Source organism: Hippocampus bargibanti, linkage group LG15 (assembly GCF_051943395.1).
Source record: "Hippocampus bargibanti isolate YZ-2025 linkage group LG15, ASM5194339v1, whole genome shotgun sequence".
Lineage (NCBI taxonomy): Eukaryota > Metazoa > Chordata > Actinopteri > Syngnathiformes > Syngnathidae > Hippocampus > Hippocampus bargibanti.
In genome coordinates, this window is record NC_142748.1 from 8,388,004 (window position 1) to 8,403,066 (window position 15,063).

The following is a 15,063-nucleotide window of genomic DNA, read 5'->3' on the forward strand; positions in this document are numbered from 1 at the left end:
TTGACGGAATTTCCGGTTTACTGTCAAACTTGACGTAATGGGTCCGATGGAATGGTACCCTATGGTCGCCCAAGCCGGAGGAAACAATGATATAATTTAATGTCTAAGCTGGACAATTCTGAGGGCCTTCCAGTTTTTGGGTGCTGCCGAGCCGCGTTGGTACCGAAAATTGTTTAGCGTGTGCGGTGTTTGCCACCGAGCAATCTGTCAGCTGCTGCTGCCGGTGTCCGGCCTTGTTTATGCTGCGCCTCGGATCAGCCAAGCAGGCCTCCGGTCCGGTCCGATGTCAGTTTAACGCTCATCTGGTTTGTCCCCATCGGCCCATTAGCTCACCAAGTAAGCCCTAAAATATAATTTTAGTTTCATTTGTATTTCTTTATTTTTCCCGTTGTTGTCTGCTTTTCTCCCCGCGGCCCGGAACGACAAGGTGGCGTTTATTGTTAGCCGTTAGCTCGCTTCAAAGCTAACGTTCAAACGGACAACTTAATGCCGTGGTAAGGATTGTACAAACTGCCGATTTCACAACCACCAAATCCTCGCACCTATTTTCGACTTAAAGGCCGCTTTTACATTTTGGTATATGGCCAATGTTAACTGCGCTTGAAAGTTTTTGTTGTTGTCTTTGAGGCCACATCATTTTCGCTATGTAAAAACATAACAGACGGACTCCATTTTATGCTCCCTTATCTCAGTGATGAGGGACCAACATAGCCAAAAAAATCGATCATGAATGTTAAGGTAATCAAATGAGCGGACAACTCTTCGCTTTGTGACATTTCAAATGATTGGTCACGCTTAATCTTCCAATCTTTCTGCTTGCATAGAAAATATGAGCCAGATCCAACAATGACATCCAGATTTGGTAAAACCTACAGCCGGAAGGGAGGAGAGGGTTCGTCCAAGTTTGACGAAGTGCTGTCCACCAAAAGGGGCACTCTGAGCACAAAATGGGGCGACACCACCTACAAGGCCAAGGTGGGCTCCAAGCGTGCTGGCGCTCCAAAGGGCTCTTCGTTCTTGGACACTCACAAGCGAGCCCGGCTTGGCGGTGGTGGCTCGGACGACCCGTTTGGTTTCGACAGTGATGAGGAGTCGAAGCCGGTATCCTCTCGCGGCGGTGGCAAGTCGTCACCAGCCAAGACGGCCTCGACGGCGGAAGGCCCGATGGTGCAGAAAGTGGGACTCAGCCCGGACCCCAGAAACTGGTCCAGCTTCCGCGAAGGATTCCACGGCTCAACGCAGGAGGCGTCTCGGCCAGGTGGGACGGAGCGTCGTGGCCCCTTCTTCAACAGCGGCAATGCCACTAAAGGTAAATAGTCAGGTTCTTCATACCATAACCAGAGTTTTGCTTGACTTTGTTCTTTTGACACGGCACCAGGTATCCACGAGAGCTCCCCGCCATCTTGGGAGAAGCAACACAGCTATGCGTGGTACCAAAACGCCTCGGAGAGCGACCGCAAGCCATTGGCGCAGACAGCCACCTTGAAGACCTCTGCCGAGGCCGAATCCACCTACAGTTCCTGGGACGCCCTGATGGGCTTAAGACCGCCTTCGCCCAGTCAGGAACTACGCGCCGCAGCGGTCACTTGGACTTCGGCGGTGGCGGAGGACAAGCTGCCTTCGCCGCCTCGCCTGCAGATCCCCGCGCAGAACCGTGACCAAGATGGCGACATCGGCTTCGAGACGGCCGACTACGGCCGAACGACATCGTCTCGCGCGGCCCACGGGCGAAACTCAAACTGTCGGACGTACCGCAGGCCCTGCAAGCGGAACGCCTCCAAAGCCTCGGATTGCGGTGATACCGCGCCGCTCACGTCGGCGTCTGGCGGCGCGGACGCAACGGCAGCGACGAGGGATTACACCGTGCTGCACCCTTCCTCCGCCTCCATGTGTAACGTCACCAATCAGGCGGGCGGCGTGAAGGAGTTGACCGGCCAAGCCGCTCCCGTTAGCGATAAGAGCGCTGCTAGCTTTAGCGATGCTGCCAAGCAGCTCGATGCCACGTGGCAGCGAAAGACGACGGAAAAACAGCACGGCAGGTACAGACGGCGAGGACGTGATGCTTTTTCAAGGGTCGGATGTTATCTGTATTATATATGATATACAAGTCATCCATTTTAGATTTTTTTTCTTCAAATTGGCAACAAGTATTTATTTACTTATCGGCGTGAAATAATTACTAGATTCAGAGCAATTGTTTTGTATTCATTCAACATATTTTTTAATGGGTCAATTCATAATATAAAATTTTAATTCATTCCCTGCCCCTGTCCATGTGAAGAATATCAAATATTGAAATTGTCATTCTGTGACTGTCACATCATATTTCATTTTCCCTGCTCTTTAGTCAGAACCAGTCCAGTTCGAAGAAAGGAACTAAAACGGACCTTTTCGGTTTCGACGACGTTGACGCTTGCCAAGAAATCGACGACGACGTTTCGTCCAAATACAAAATCAAATATTTTGGTTTTGACGACATGAGCGACGGCGAAGCCGTTGGAGACGACGACGTGGACGACGACGTCGACCGCAGGATGAAAGTCAGAACCCGCTTCAAAACGACCGCGGTTGCCGAGCAAACGCCGACCGTTGCCCCGGAGGACTCGCACGACAAGCCCGTCAAGAACTGCCGCACCCTTGGGGGACGCGCCACCGAACGGAGCCAAAACTCCTTGCGCAGGATGGACGGCGGCTTACAAGCAGGTCCGACGAAATCTGTCAAATGCAGAAAACGCAGAGCATTAAAAGGTCTACACAAAATTGCCTTTGTTTAAAAATGAAACAAAAAATACATATTTATTGAACACACCGTGATATCTTACTCCCACTTCCTTTCTTTTCACCTTATTTGACGGCATCAGAGTCAGCCGGGCAGTTCTTGGACAGCGTCGCTGCGGACGGGTTCAGCTTCTCCGAGGACGATCTCCGAGTGGTGGCCTCCGGTCCCATCGGGCCCCCCCAGGGCAAGTCAGCCGGCAAGAACCATGACACCCACCGCAGGATCTTCAGTGCGCAGAAGAAGGTGAAGGGCCCGATGTAGAAGGGCTTGAACGTGATCAATTGCAAGGTTGCCAAAAACGTTTATTTGATCTCATTCACTGCCAGATGATGTGCAAAAATGTGGTCAAGCAAATTCCAAAGCGGCCCCGGAAAGGAACCCTGTGGGACCTCACAGCCATAACTAAGCAATGCAACATTTGCAAGAAAAAACTAACCCCAAACAAATTCTGGAATGGCAGCGAATGAGTTAATAATCCGTTTTCCATCGTCACGCTGCGCCTTTTTGATGTCAGTTTATCAACCCTGCCGTGCATCCACCCGGCCTCCCCCCGTGATATTCACTCACACTCTTTTTGTCTCTCATGATGAGTGACAGCTACCGAGTGCACGTTTGGCACCGACACGCACCGATGGCAGCCAAAAGGAAAGAAAAGTTGCTGGTGGGGGGTTGGGGGGGTCACCAATCGCAATGGGCTCAAATCAAGCTGTGTTGGCATTTAAATTCCAAACGCAACCTTGGATGAAAACGGAACAAAAACCCACTTGGAGTTCACGACTGTCAGACATTCTTCACCATTTTGCGTGCCCTTACGTGATTCCTAATAATTTCTCAACTCATCTTAGCTCATCACTACGTCGCTAATATAAGTTGCTCTCCGCAGAGGCTCAAGAATATCTGATCATGTGTGTATTTTTTGTGTGTGTTTGGTCGTCGTAGTCGCCCACCAAAGCGGTGTACAACGCCCGCCATTGGACATTGGAGGCCACAAAGGAGCCCGTTCCGTCCTTGGTGTGCCGCCCTCCGGCGACTCCCGTAAGACGGCGACCCTTTTCGTCATCTCCTATCGTTTCCTAATGATAATAATAATAATAAAAATCATTTCATTTATAAGCACCTTTCCTTTATGTTTCCGCAGGTGCCGCCCCCGGGAGGAGCATCGACCGACGCGTCGTCGGACGACCAGAAGGACAACGCCGTCTTTAAAGCGCCGCCACCTCCTCCCAAGGTCACCAAGTGCGTCCACGTCCCCACTGACCCCTACCAGGACACCGTCACCGCCCTCAAGTGTCGGAAAGAACACAAGGAGGTACGCACACGTGTGTGTGTGTGTGTGTGCGCGTGCACCTATTTTGGTCCTGATAGCTCTTTCTTAACTTTGTTATCTTTGGTCAGCTCTTCACGGTGGTTCAGCACGTGAAGCACTTCAACGACGTGGTGGAGTTTGGCGAGAACCAGGAGTTCACCGACGACTTTGAGTACCTGGCCGCCGGTCTGAAGAGCGGACAACCGCTCAACACGCGCTGCCTCAGGTAGGATGAGAACGCGGCAAAAAAGGGGCGCTTGCTTACTCTTTTTGCGTGTCCGCTGTCCGCAGCGTGATCAGTCTGGCGGCGCGCTGCGCCCTGCCCAGCTTCAGGATGCACCTGAGGGCACGAGGGAAGGTGGCGCAGGTCTTCAAAACGCTCAACGACGCCCCCCAGCATCACGTAAGTCGCCTTTCCCGCTGAAAAACACTGAAAAGCTGATTGAAATATCAATATCGTTAGTCATGTGACTTGCTGACGACAACGCAGGTTCCACTTACACATGCAAAAATTTTGAGTTACGACTTCATTTGTTGTTTGTATCTCAAATCACCTCCTCTCATTGAAATGAACTAAAATGTCAGCAATCGGTTCCAGGGATGGCGCTTATATCACAATCAGAATCAGAATTATCTTTATCGGCCAACTATGTAGAACACACAAGGAATGTCTCCGGTAGAACATGCTGCACTAGTATCATCATCAAAAAAGACATGACAAATAAGTATGGAGGACACTCATCAAGGCTAATCTAATCTAATGAAATTCCTTAATGGCTTTTTTTCGGTTGTCCTGCGTCGAGCAGAACCTGGCCATGTGCACCGCCTCCCTCATGTACATCCTCAGCCGCGACCGGCTCAACATGGACCTGGACCGCTCCTGCTTGGACCTGATGATCCGCCTGCTGGAACTGGAGCTGGACCAGGACCAGTGCGGCGTTGGCGGCGGCGACTCGGCATCCCAGATGACCGCCAAGGAGATCTGCAAGATGAAGGAGAAGATCCGCAAGCTCTGCGACACGGTGCACAACAAGCACCTGGATTTGCAGAACATCACGGTGATACGCGCGAGCGTGTTTGCACGTCACGTTTATCGAAGGCGCCGGCGTATGACTTTGCGACGTCTTGCCATCCCGCAGACGGGTCACCTGGCCATGGAGACGCTGCTGTCACTGACGTCCAAGCGGGCGGGCGACTGGTTCAAAGAGGAACTGCGGCTCTTGGGAGGTCTGGACCACCTCGTGGATAAAGGTTACACATCCCAAATCCCTCGTTGCGCGCACACGTGTTAGCCAAACAGCGTTTAGCTACTTTGCGATGCTAACAAAGTGCGTGTGGTACCCCAGTGAAGGAGTGTGTGGACAACTTGAAGGCGGAGGACGACAAGGACAAGCTGGTGTCGTCCCTGTGGGGGGCCGAGAGATGTCTACGCGTGCTGGATAGCGTAAGCCTGGCGGCCATCTTACCTTACGCGGTTGCCTCAGCCGCAATGTAATGTGTGTGTGTGTGTGTGTGTGTGTGTGTGTGTTTTTAGGTGACGGTGCACAACTCGGAGAATCAGAACTACCTGATCGCCTACAAAGACTCGTCACTCATTGTGTCATGCGCCAAGTTAGTAGACCTATAACACGCCGGCTGTGGATAGAAAGCTAGCTAGATAGCTATATAGCTACTAACTTACCTCTACTTAACACTCCGATCGTCACGTCTCGTCTCACTCGTGAGTGACGTGAACTTTGACCCGGCAATTGCGCCGTCCGCCCTGAGGACAAAGCGCTTGGAACGTATCCACAAAGAACCGCAGTGTCAAGAGGCTGACGCGGGCCCCGCTAGCCTTCAGCTGCCTGCTAGCTTAATGCTATTAACCCTCGCGACGCACGCGCACAAACAAGGCAGTGTTTCTTAATTCTTTAACTTGATTTGGCGTCGGCTTCCTCCCTTCTCATTTTTGTTACCATCTCGACGTGTCCAGCTGTCACTCAATTTGTCCCCCGACACCGCGTCGACAGCCTCCATTTTTAACCCCTTCTTGGAATAATCGACCCGCTTCGCAGGGCCCTGCGGCGCTGCGAAGAAATGATGCGCCGCTACAGCAGGGAGGTAATCGGTGGCGGCGGCACCCTGGGGAGCGCCGACGGAGGCCCGGTGGTGGCTAAAGCGGTGGAGAACTGCATGAGGGCCGTCATTTGCGTTCTTCTCATCCTGACGCACGACAACGGTCAGTAGCCACGCCCACGCTCCGCATAGATTGCGGCGTGTCATCTGTATCCACATACGTGTGCATGTTTACGCAGAATGGGGAAGCACCAAGACGGGCGAGCAGGACAACTTGATGGAGACGGCGCTCAACTGCGTTCTCCGAGTTCCGCAATACTTCCCGCAGGAGAAGAGATTCGACATCCGCGTCCTGGTAAGAGACCGAGTTTGTGTGCGTAAGCACGCATGTACGTACCGTCACCGCTTCAATATCAACGCGTGTGTGTTGCAGGGCCTGGGACTACTCATCAACCTGGTGGAGTACAGCGCCCGCAACCGCTACTGCCTGATGGAAATGGAGACGGAGGGAGGTCAGGGTCCCTGCGACTCCACCGTGCTTCTCCTCCCTCCGCATCAGCCCGACATCGTCACCTCCGGGGGTCCGCTCGGCGCCATCGCGGCGCTCGTGCAGGTCGGCGCCGTCACACTCAAAATAAGCCCATCCCCTGAAACGACTAACCCGCCGCCGTCCGTCCACCTCAGTTGTTCCTCCAGCGTGAGCGAGCGGCCATCCAGGCCGAGGCGCAGACGGACGACTTCATCAAAGAACCGACCAAGCCGGCGGACAAGAGCGGCGAGTGGCAGGAGACGGGCGGCGAGATCCAATGGGTGGCCAACGACAACCATTGTGATGACGCCCAGGAGAAGGTCGACAAGGACGAGAAGAAGGAAGAAGAAGACCACCAGCTGGACCTCAGCAAAGGTGAGCTAACGGCTAATAGCGACAAGCTAACATGCCGACGTTTATAACAATAAAAAATAATACATTTAATTTCTAAGCGCCTTTCAAAACTCTCAAGGTCACTTTACAGTCACAGGATCAGTTTTTCTGTGGGTGAGCAGCGGCAGCCACACGCACCAGCGTTCACTCAACCCGGAAGTAACTCAAATAAATAGAAAGCCAGCTAGCCAATTGATAGCCAACAGAGACCTAGCTAGATAGCCAGCCAGATAGATAGTAAATAGATAGCTAGCTAAATAGCTAGCGATATAATAAAAACGATGCAAAATGCTAACCATGTTCTTATAACTGTGTTTGCATCCACCTCTTCAGCTCTGCAGCACGCGGGCAAGCACATGGAGGACAGCATCGTGGCGTCGTACACGGCTCTGCTGCTGGGTTTTCTCTGCCAAGGAAGCCCCGTGAGTCCCCCCCGGGGGTGCACCCACATAGCCCCTCCAAAATGTGCCCCCGCCCCCAACGCTAATGCCCGAATGTGTGTTTTTTAGGTGAATGTGACTACTGTGCGAGAGAACTTGCCTCAGGGGGATTTCTCCGTCATGACGGAGATGCTCAGGAAGTTCCTCAACTTCATGAACCTCACAGTGAGTCAGTCGGATCCCGGTTCGAATCCCTCCTCCTCATTTTCGTGTGCGTGTAACTTATTTTTGTCTTGGTCTCCACAGTGTGAAGTTGGCACCGCAGGACAGAAATCCATCGCCAGAGTCATTGACTATCTGGAGCACTGCTAGATGCATGCGTATACACACACATACACCCACACACAAGCGGCCCACTGGAGTCAGTATTTTCACTCCTGCTCCATGTTCTGACTCCACAGTCTATTAATTTAATGTTTTTTTAATAACTTGTAGTTATTCTTATTTTGGGTGGGCTTTAAAGAATAGCCCAAATGGTTTCCATCTCGGCAATTCAATAGTCTGAGAATCAATAGTTATCTTATGAATTTGGTTTTTAACAGCACACGTTCCATTCGAAAGGCTCCCATTCCTGTGCAACTAGCAATTACATGCTTGTAACACTAGGTGGCGTGTAACGAATATGCCCCCCCCCCCCCTTTCACTTTAGAAATATGAATTAAAAGTGTGCCATACCGAGTTACCGCATTTGACAAAATAAAACGACAGTCGCCTACTCCCAAATCGACTTTAAAATGTCCCTTTAATAGCTTGAAAGGATTTTTTTATCATTGTCACATTTGCTTTTGAGAACGTCAGGTTTATTCGTTGGGTTTATTTTCGAAATTACACAAGTCATCACACACACAAAACGTTTACAAGAGCTTTATTGAGGAGTGCAGAGGATGTTGGTGTACATAGTTTGTTCATAAGTTGCCCGTAGGAGCAGTGCATGATGGGAAGTGGGGTGGATTGGGGGAAGAGGCTTGGACTACTTTTATTAATTTTTTTTTTGGAAGGGGAGGAAGTTCTGAACAGGGCGACTGAGTTTGTACTGGTCTTTGCTTACGTGTACATACTTGGAGAAAAATAAACATTGTTACTTTCAGTACCAACCGCTTGTTTTGCTTTTAGATGGTTGAAAAAAAGGGTGTGTTTGTTTTGTTTACATAGCGCTGGGAAAATGTGAGACTTTGAAAATCGGGTCAGTTTGGTTGAAATGGGTTCGTTTTAGCAAAAAGAAAATAGCACTTCCTACTCATTTTTCATCACATCATTCCAGAACGGATTGTCTCTAACTTGAAACTTGTTCAAATATCAGCTTTTGTTTTGAAAAACTAATTTTACCGATTTTCTGACCACCCCAATGCTCCTTTTCTGCCTTGTCAATTCAAAATCATGTTCTGTTATACAATAAATACCCACTCCCAAGGACTTTCACAAGAATCAAAACGAGCGCGGAAAATATCCTACTGAACCCTCGGCACCCTGCCCACCACCTTCTCCAGCAACTCCATTGATCGTTAGCACCTGCGCACCAAATCCAGCAGACATTTAAACAGCTTGTTTCCCCCCTGTCGATTGTAGCTTAAGCCCTGTACTCGCTTGATACTTTGCACATTGTCTCACTCACGGTGCTTCAAAGAAACTTCCCAAAAAGTTGAAGAAGCAGTCAAAGAAGTCCAAAAGTCACTTCTGGCTGGACTGTGTGTGGTCCTCAAAGATGACACTGACAGCTCGCCTGGGTGGCTTTTCCAAGGGTGTGCGCCTCCTCCCCATCGTCGTCGTCCTCGTCGTCCTGCAGCAACTCGCTGAGAGTGGCGATGTAGATCTGCGCCATCTGCAACGTCTCAGATTTGGACAACTTCTTGTCGCTTTGCAGCTGCGGGATGACGCTTCGCAAGCGGTCGAAGGCCACGTTGAGGCCGAGCATGCGCCGCCTCTCCCGGGCGTTGGCGGCTAGCCGTCTGCGCCGCTGAGCTCGCTCCACGGCCCGCGCGTCGGGCGGCGCGGTCACGGGGAGAGCAGCCGGGTGACGCACCGCTTGCAGTTCAGAGACGTACGGCGTGAAGAGGCTTCTGCGCGGAGGCATGGTCAACTCTACGTGGCCGCTGGGGCGTGTGACAACCCCCTAGGCCACCCGCCTCATTTATACGCCCGGCCGGTGGGCGTGCACGAGAGTGTGCGGGTCCACCAGCCGAAGGGCGTCCGCTCCCCAGGGAGTCCATTGGTGGACTTCATCAAAAGGGGATTAGACGCGCGCCGGTGCGCATGCACGTGCAACCTTGGAACGCCACCAAAGGAGGCCATACGTCACGTGACATCAAGCCATTTTTTTTGGTCTGCACTGCATGGGAACGTCCTCACTTTTAATAATAATAATAATAATAATAATAATACATTTGATTTCTCAGCGCCTTTCAAAACTCTCATGGTCACTTTACAGTCACAGGTTAAGTTTTGCAGTGGATGAGCAGCAGCAGCCACACGCGCCAGCGTTCATTCAACCTGGAAGTAACTCAAATAGATAGAAAGCTAGCTAGATAGCAAATAGTTAGCTAATAATCACTCAACCCGCAAGTAACTCAAATAGATAGAAAGCTAGCTAGCTAGCTAAGAGTTAGCTAATAATCACTCAACCCAGAAGTACCCGAAAAAATAATAATAATAATAATAATAAATTTCATTTCTAAACGCCTTTCAAAACTCTCAAGGACACTTCACAGTCACAGGATTTTTTTTTTCTGCGGGTGATCAGCGGCAGCCACACGCGCCAGCTTTCACTCAACCCGGAAGTAACTCGAATAGATCGGAAGCTAGCTAGCTAGCTAATAATCACTCAACCTAGCAATAACATCAATAATGTAAATAAGCAGCTATCAATGAAGTTTCTAGTGTGTCTGTCTGCATCTGTTGCTGTTGCAATATCGCTAATTTTGGAGGAAAGAAGAGAGTGGAAGGTTTCGAACGTTGTGCCGAATGTTTATGTAGTCATAAAAATCAATATTCTGTGGAATTCAAGTGACAATGACAAAAACCCTGGCATCGAAGTAGACAGGTTTTTTTTGCACGTCTGGCAGTGAATGAGTTAAAGGATAAAATGATGACACTTGTTTGTATTTTTCGTGGCTCCTCAAGTCATCCAACGGCTGCCAAGCATCACATCAGTGGAGCTGATCAGTGTTTTGTGTGCTTAATTAAAAACGGGCGCGGCGCGCGTCGCGGTTAGCGGAGCGGCCATGAGTGACAACAAGTGAGAGTCCTTTGGCGTACTCGCGAGAGGGATTAGACGCGGGCGTGTGCCAGCCCACGCGGGCGGCCTTTACAAAAGCCAGCAGCATGGCGGCGTACGGAGCAGAAGGGACGACCCCCGACCCCGTTGGGCTTTTGGCCGCCATTTGTCGGCCCGCCAATCAAACAGCTCGTCGGTGGCAAACAGCCGATGCGGGCGGGTGATCAAAGCACCCCGAGATAGATAGACCATTGGGTTGGATCGAGGCCTCCATCGGGGGGGGGGGGGGGGGGGCTTAGAAATGAAATGTATTATTATTATTATTATTATTATTATTATTATAAAAAAAAAAAAGTTACAAAGAAAACATGTTAAAAAAATGTACCCTATCAACATGAATAACTAAAAATAACATTCAGTATATTAGCTAACTAGCTAGCTATTAGCTATATAGCTATCTAGGTGGCTAGCTATCTAGCTAGCTATTTGTTAGCTATCTATTAGCTATCTACTAGCTGGCTTACTAGCTTTCTATCTACAGTATTTGAGTTACTTCCGGGTTGAGTGAACGCTGGCGCGTGTGGTTGCCGCTGCTCACACACAGAAAAACTTATCGTGTGACTGTTATTATTATTATTATTATTATTATTATTATTATTATTATTATCTACAGCCTACATGTGGTAATTCCTGGTACTGCTGCATTTATTTGGATCTTTGTCTTCCTTATAAAGGTCAAGGGTCACAAAATGGCCGCCTCACATCAGACGCTTGTGTGATGACTACACAGCAGTAGATTTTGGGAGCGCTTTTCAACGCAACAAGTGGATTTGTTTTCAGGATGATTTGAAAGCTTGAAATGTTAGCGTGGGTTTTTCCTTCAAGGTCGACTCGTCCATAGTGCACAAACCGGATCGTTTTGACTCAGATGTTGCAACAAACAATTTAATGGTAAGTCATCTAAAGTGTTTTTCGTTACTTCGTTTTAGAAATAGAAACTTTGTAACGTATGCAAGCACCCTCGTTGACTTGCAGTGTTGCCTTGTGTAAAAATATGTCTAACCCAATTTTTAATGAAGGTCCACTAGCATTTTATTTATCATATTAAAATATACATTTAGAAACACGTTTTTTCAGCATTAAGTTGTACACAAAGTTTGTGTGAATATTATATACTACTAATTCGATTGATTGACAGACGATACAATGAGGACAAACAAACAAAAAAAGAAACTGCAGCGTTGAAAAATGGTAAGAGAACATATGTAGTAACACTCCGTGTCCGCGAGAGGGAACCAAAGTCTCACAATGGTTAATTATAAATGAACGCCTTTGCTTTTCTTTTCATAAATACGCTCTAATATTTAATAAACGAAGATTCTAAATGTTGAAATGTCATTACGATTATTTTATGTGAATGCCAATCATGTTAATCACGATTTTGCGTGGCTGCGTTTGAAGATTGTGCTCATTATTCTTGCCATTCAACTGGTGTTGCATTAAATGTTGCATTCTTGTTTTTATAATAATAATAATAATAATAATAATAATAATAATAAGAATAATAAGAATACATTTCATTTCAAAGTGCCTTTCAAAACTTTCAAGGACGGTTTACAGTCACAGGATATTTTTTCTGCAGGTGAGCAGCGGCAGCCCTACACACTAGCGTTCACTCAACCCTAGACGTAACATAAAGTAAAAAAAAAAAACTAAATAACAAATAATATTCTTGCTCTAATTGACATTTAACTCATTCACATGTGCCAAAAAATGTCCACTCAAGCGCCAGGGTTAGAATATGGAGTTTTAGGACTACCTAAACATTCAGTACAGGGTTAAAAACCTTCAATTATCTTCTTTCATCAGAAAAAAAGTTCATTCCTAAATTACAGGTAACATCCGACTTACGACCGGCTCGACTTACGACCACCCGTACTTACGACCACGGCCTCCAGAGCCTATTTTTAACATTTTAAGTGGGGGAGTTTGCCAGTCATTTAGCCTCCGAGTATCTATTCAATATTTTGAATGCATTTCAATTTACGACCATTTTGAATTACGACCGTTTGGTCGGAACGGAACTCGGTCGTAAGTCGGAGGTTACCTGTATATGGATCTAGAGTTATCTGAGCTTGAAATAGGGGCGCCTGTCCAAAATGCAAAATGCAATACATACATATTGGTTTATTCGTGAAAGGCAGTGATTGAATTAAGATATGATCAGAAACGTAAAATACATTTGAATTGACCTCAGTCGGTCACACGTAAACAAGTGACTGGTCGCCATACCAATCCCAGGTCACACCCAGACACAAAGGTCAAGCACATTCCAAAGCGGCCGCAAAATGGAACCTTGTGGGAGGGACTTCACAGCCATTACCCATCACCAACCGATACAACATCACGGTGACCAATCCTTTTGTATATTTGCATGGATACCGGTGATGATTGGAGACCAATCCTGGGCTTTACCTACCCTTGCTCTAAGTCAGCGAGAGAGAAAAAGAAAGCGAAGAAAGAGCAAAAGGACCGACAGATGAGTGAAAGAGAGTGAGAAAATGTGATGTTGAGTGAGAGCGGGTGAGTCAGTCTACTGTCCCTGTGAGTGCCCCCCCCCTTCTCGCTCTCTCACACACTCGCTCTCTCTTTTCTAACTCTCTCATCACTGTAGCGAGAGGCACAGCGTGCGGAGGAAGCCTCTTACCTCCTCCTCCTCCTCCTCTTGGCGCTGCTTTTCTTCCTCCGCAATCCGGAAGCTTCTCCTTCTTTTTTACTCTCTTTTCTTCTTCTTTTTACCGCTTCCCACTTTGGATTGCTTTTTGTTGCCCCCTTACCCTGCGTTACCACCCCGATTTATCCCACCCTCCCTTTTTTCCCCTCCTTTCTTATTCTTTTTTTTTTTGCGCACTGTGGACGCGTCGGCGGCGGGTGTCTGGGTGCGTGCGTGGATCCGTGCGCGTGCACGCCGCCATGGATCTCCGCATGCTGCTTGCGGTGCGTGCGTGCTTGTTGCTGTTCTACGGGGCTACTCTGCGGGCGGACTCCATCATTCATATTGGTAAGGGAGTAGATTATCTGAGAGGGGGGTCGTGGGGGGGCAAATCATGCAGTATGGTCCTGATGTTGTGGGGTAGGGATGAGGGGGTGAAGGGGTACAGTCCCCCCCCCCCCCTTCTTTTGTACACGTACGTGATGAGGAAGCCAAAGCTGTTGCTCTGGTCATTCATTCATTGATTCCGCCAGCGAGCTTCACTTTATTCAAAGTGTTTGTGGCTTTTTATGGAAATGACATCATGAGCTAACTTGATTATTTATTTATTTATTTTTTTTGCCGTCATCCATCCGGAAAATAGGATGCGGTCCGCTAAAATGACAGGTGTCAATCAAATGGGCGACTTTTGGTGATGGGTTGACTGGAAGAAGGACGGAAAGATGCTACATTCACCATGCAAGTTATTTGTGGATGTGTGAAAGCGAAATAGGATGTGGAATGAAATGGGAGGGGGAAGGGGGGGTAAAAAGTAATAAATAAATAGTAAGTAAGTAAGTGTAAATATGGCGGAAAAATACTGCATCACAGATGTGTACTGTACAGACATGTTTTAGGGCTTATTAAGGATGGGGTTAGCACCACATAACAGTGATACACCAAATGAACTACTTGTTGTTTCATGAAATATTTTCTCGTATGGCAAAAGTCACATGGAGACATCGGGTGATGCAGATGTGTGGATGTTTGTTGTTGTCGCGGCAACCGCCGCCTCTTATTTAATGAGCTCAAATTTTTTTGTTATGGTAAAGTTCTTACAAGCTGATCATGGACCTGAAGTCATTGCCAGAGTTTTTGTCGTTGTCACTCAAATTCTAGGACCCACAGAATATTGAGTTTTAGGACGACATAAATATTAAATATGGCGTTAGAAACCATAGACACTCTTCTTTCATCAGAAAAAAACAGTTAATTCCTAAGTTATATGGGTCTGGAGTTATATGAGATTGAAATGGGGACGGCTGTCCAAAATACAATGCAATACATATTGGTTTATATTGCGCTTCAAGCTATAAAAAAAGCGCTAACATGGACAAAAGACAAATGCTGCCCCCTTGTGGAAAAGCAAAAACATTGCCAGAGGTCTGACCAGCGATTTATCAGCACCCAAACAAGAAACACCAACACCCGAACACATTTGAGAATGGCACTCCATTGTCACGCCTTTCAATTCCCGAATAAATTCTGTAATGGCAGCGAATGAGTTAATCGTTAATGTGGACACCCTGGATTGGTCACCACGTCATTGGGAAGGATTGGTCATCCAAAGTGTCCATTCATTTGACTGAAGTCACTTT

The 15,063-nt window shown here is 48.1% G+C and overlaps 3 protein-coding genes across 5 annotated transcripts in view; 2 read left to right on the forward strand and 1 right to left on the reverse strand.

Moving 5' to 3' along the window:
- The first annotated feature begins 29 nt into the window (after positions 1-29).
- LOC148887571 (wings apart-like protein homolog) lies at positions 30-8,596 on the forward strand. 2 transcript variants are annotated; one of them, XM_089015758.1, is made up of 20 exons: positions 30-336; positions 825-1,309; positions 1,379-2,039; positions 2,348-2,748; positions 2,862-3,022; positions 3,719-3,814; positions 3,918-4,088; positions 4,175-4,311; positions 4,377-4,488; positions 4,892-5,143; positions 5,225-5,336; positions 5,432-5,529; positions 5,620-5,696; positions 6,140-6,303; positions 6,380-6,495; positions 6,574-6,753; positions 6,825-7,044; positions 7,396-7,484; positions 7,572-7,667; positions 7,749-8,596. In XM_089015758.1, the coding sequence occupies exons 2-20, from the start codon at positions 847-849 to the stop codon at positions 7,812-7,814; spliced, it is 3,672 nt and encodes a 1,223-aa protein (XP_088871884.1). In that variant the 5' UTR covers positions 30-336; positions 825-846; the 3' UTR covers positions 7,815-8,596. The 2 variants fall into 2 exon arrangements, with proteins under 2 accessions (XP_088871884.1, XP_088871885.1); XM_089015759.1 differs by lacking the exon at positions 30-336 and adding an exon at positions 362-494.
- A 102-nt stretch (positions 8,597-8,698) lies between these two features.
- Positions 8,699-10,167, reverse strand: atoh1c (atonal bHLH transcription factor 1c). The gene has a single exon (XM_089015760.1). The coding sequence runs from the start codon at positions 9,571-9,573 to the stop codon at positions 9,199-9,201; it is 375 nt and encodes a 124-aa protein (XP_088871886.1). The 5' UTR covers positions 9,574-10,167; the 3' UTR covers positions 8,699-9,198.
- A 3,221-nt stretch (positions 10,168-13,388) lies between these two features.
- The window catches only part of LOC148887573 (glutamate receptor ionotropic, delta-1-like), a 43,848-nt gene continuing 42,173 nt past the window's right edge, over positions 13,389-15,063 (forward strand). For both annotated transcript variants that reach the window (XM_089015810.1, XM_089015811.1), the window contains exon 1: positions 13,389-13,774. In XM_089015810.1, the coding sequence (XP_088871936.1) occupies positions 13,687-13,774 (88 nt within the window). In that variant the 5' untranslated portion in view covers positions 13,389-13,686. The remainder of the gene's footprint in view (positions 13,775-15,063) is intronic.

What these genes read in the sequence shown, in the direction of transcription:
- atoh1c (XM_089015760.1), bottom strand. Translation starts at nt 9,573, where the DNA reads ATGCCTCCGCGCAGAAGCCTCTTCACGCCGTACGTCTCTGAACTGCAA.
- LOC148887571 (XM_089015758.1), top strand. Translation starts at nt 847, where the DNA reads ATGACATCCAGATTTGGTAAAACCTACAGCCGGAAGGGAGGAGAGGGT. An exon ending in CTCAACACGCGCTGCCTCAG is followed by an intron (nt 4,312 to 4,376) that starts GTAGGATGAGAA and finishes CGCTGTCCGCAG; the next exon opens with CGTGATCAGTCTGGCGGCGC. An exon ending in GGACCACCTCGTGGATAAAG is followed by an intron (nt 5,337 to 5,431) that starts GTTACACATCCC and finishes GTGGTACCCCAG; the next exon opens with TGAAGGAGTGTGTGGACAAC.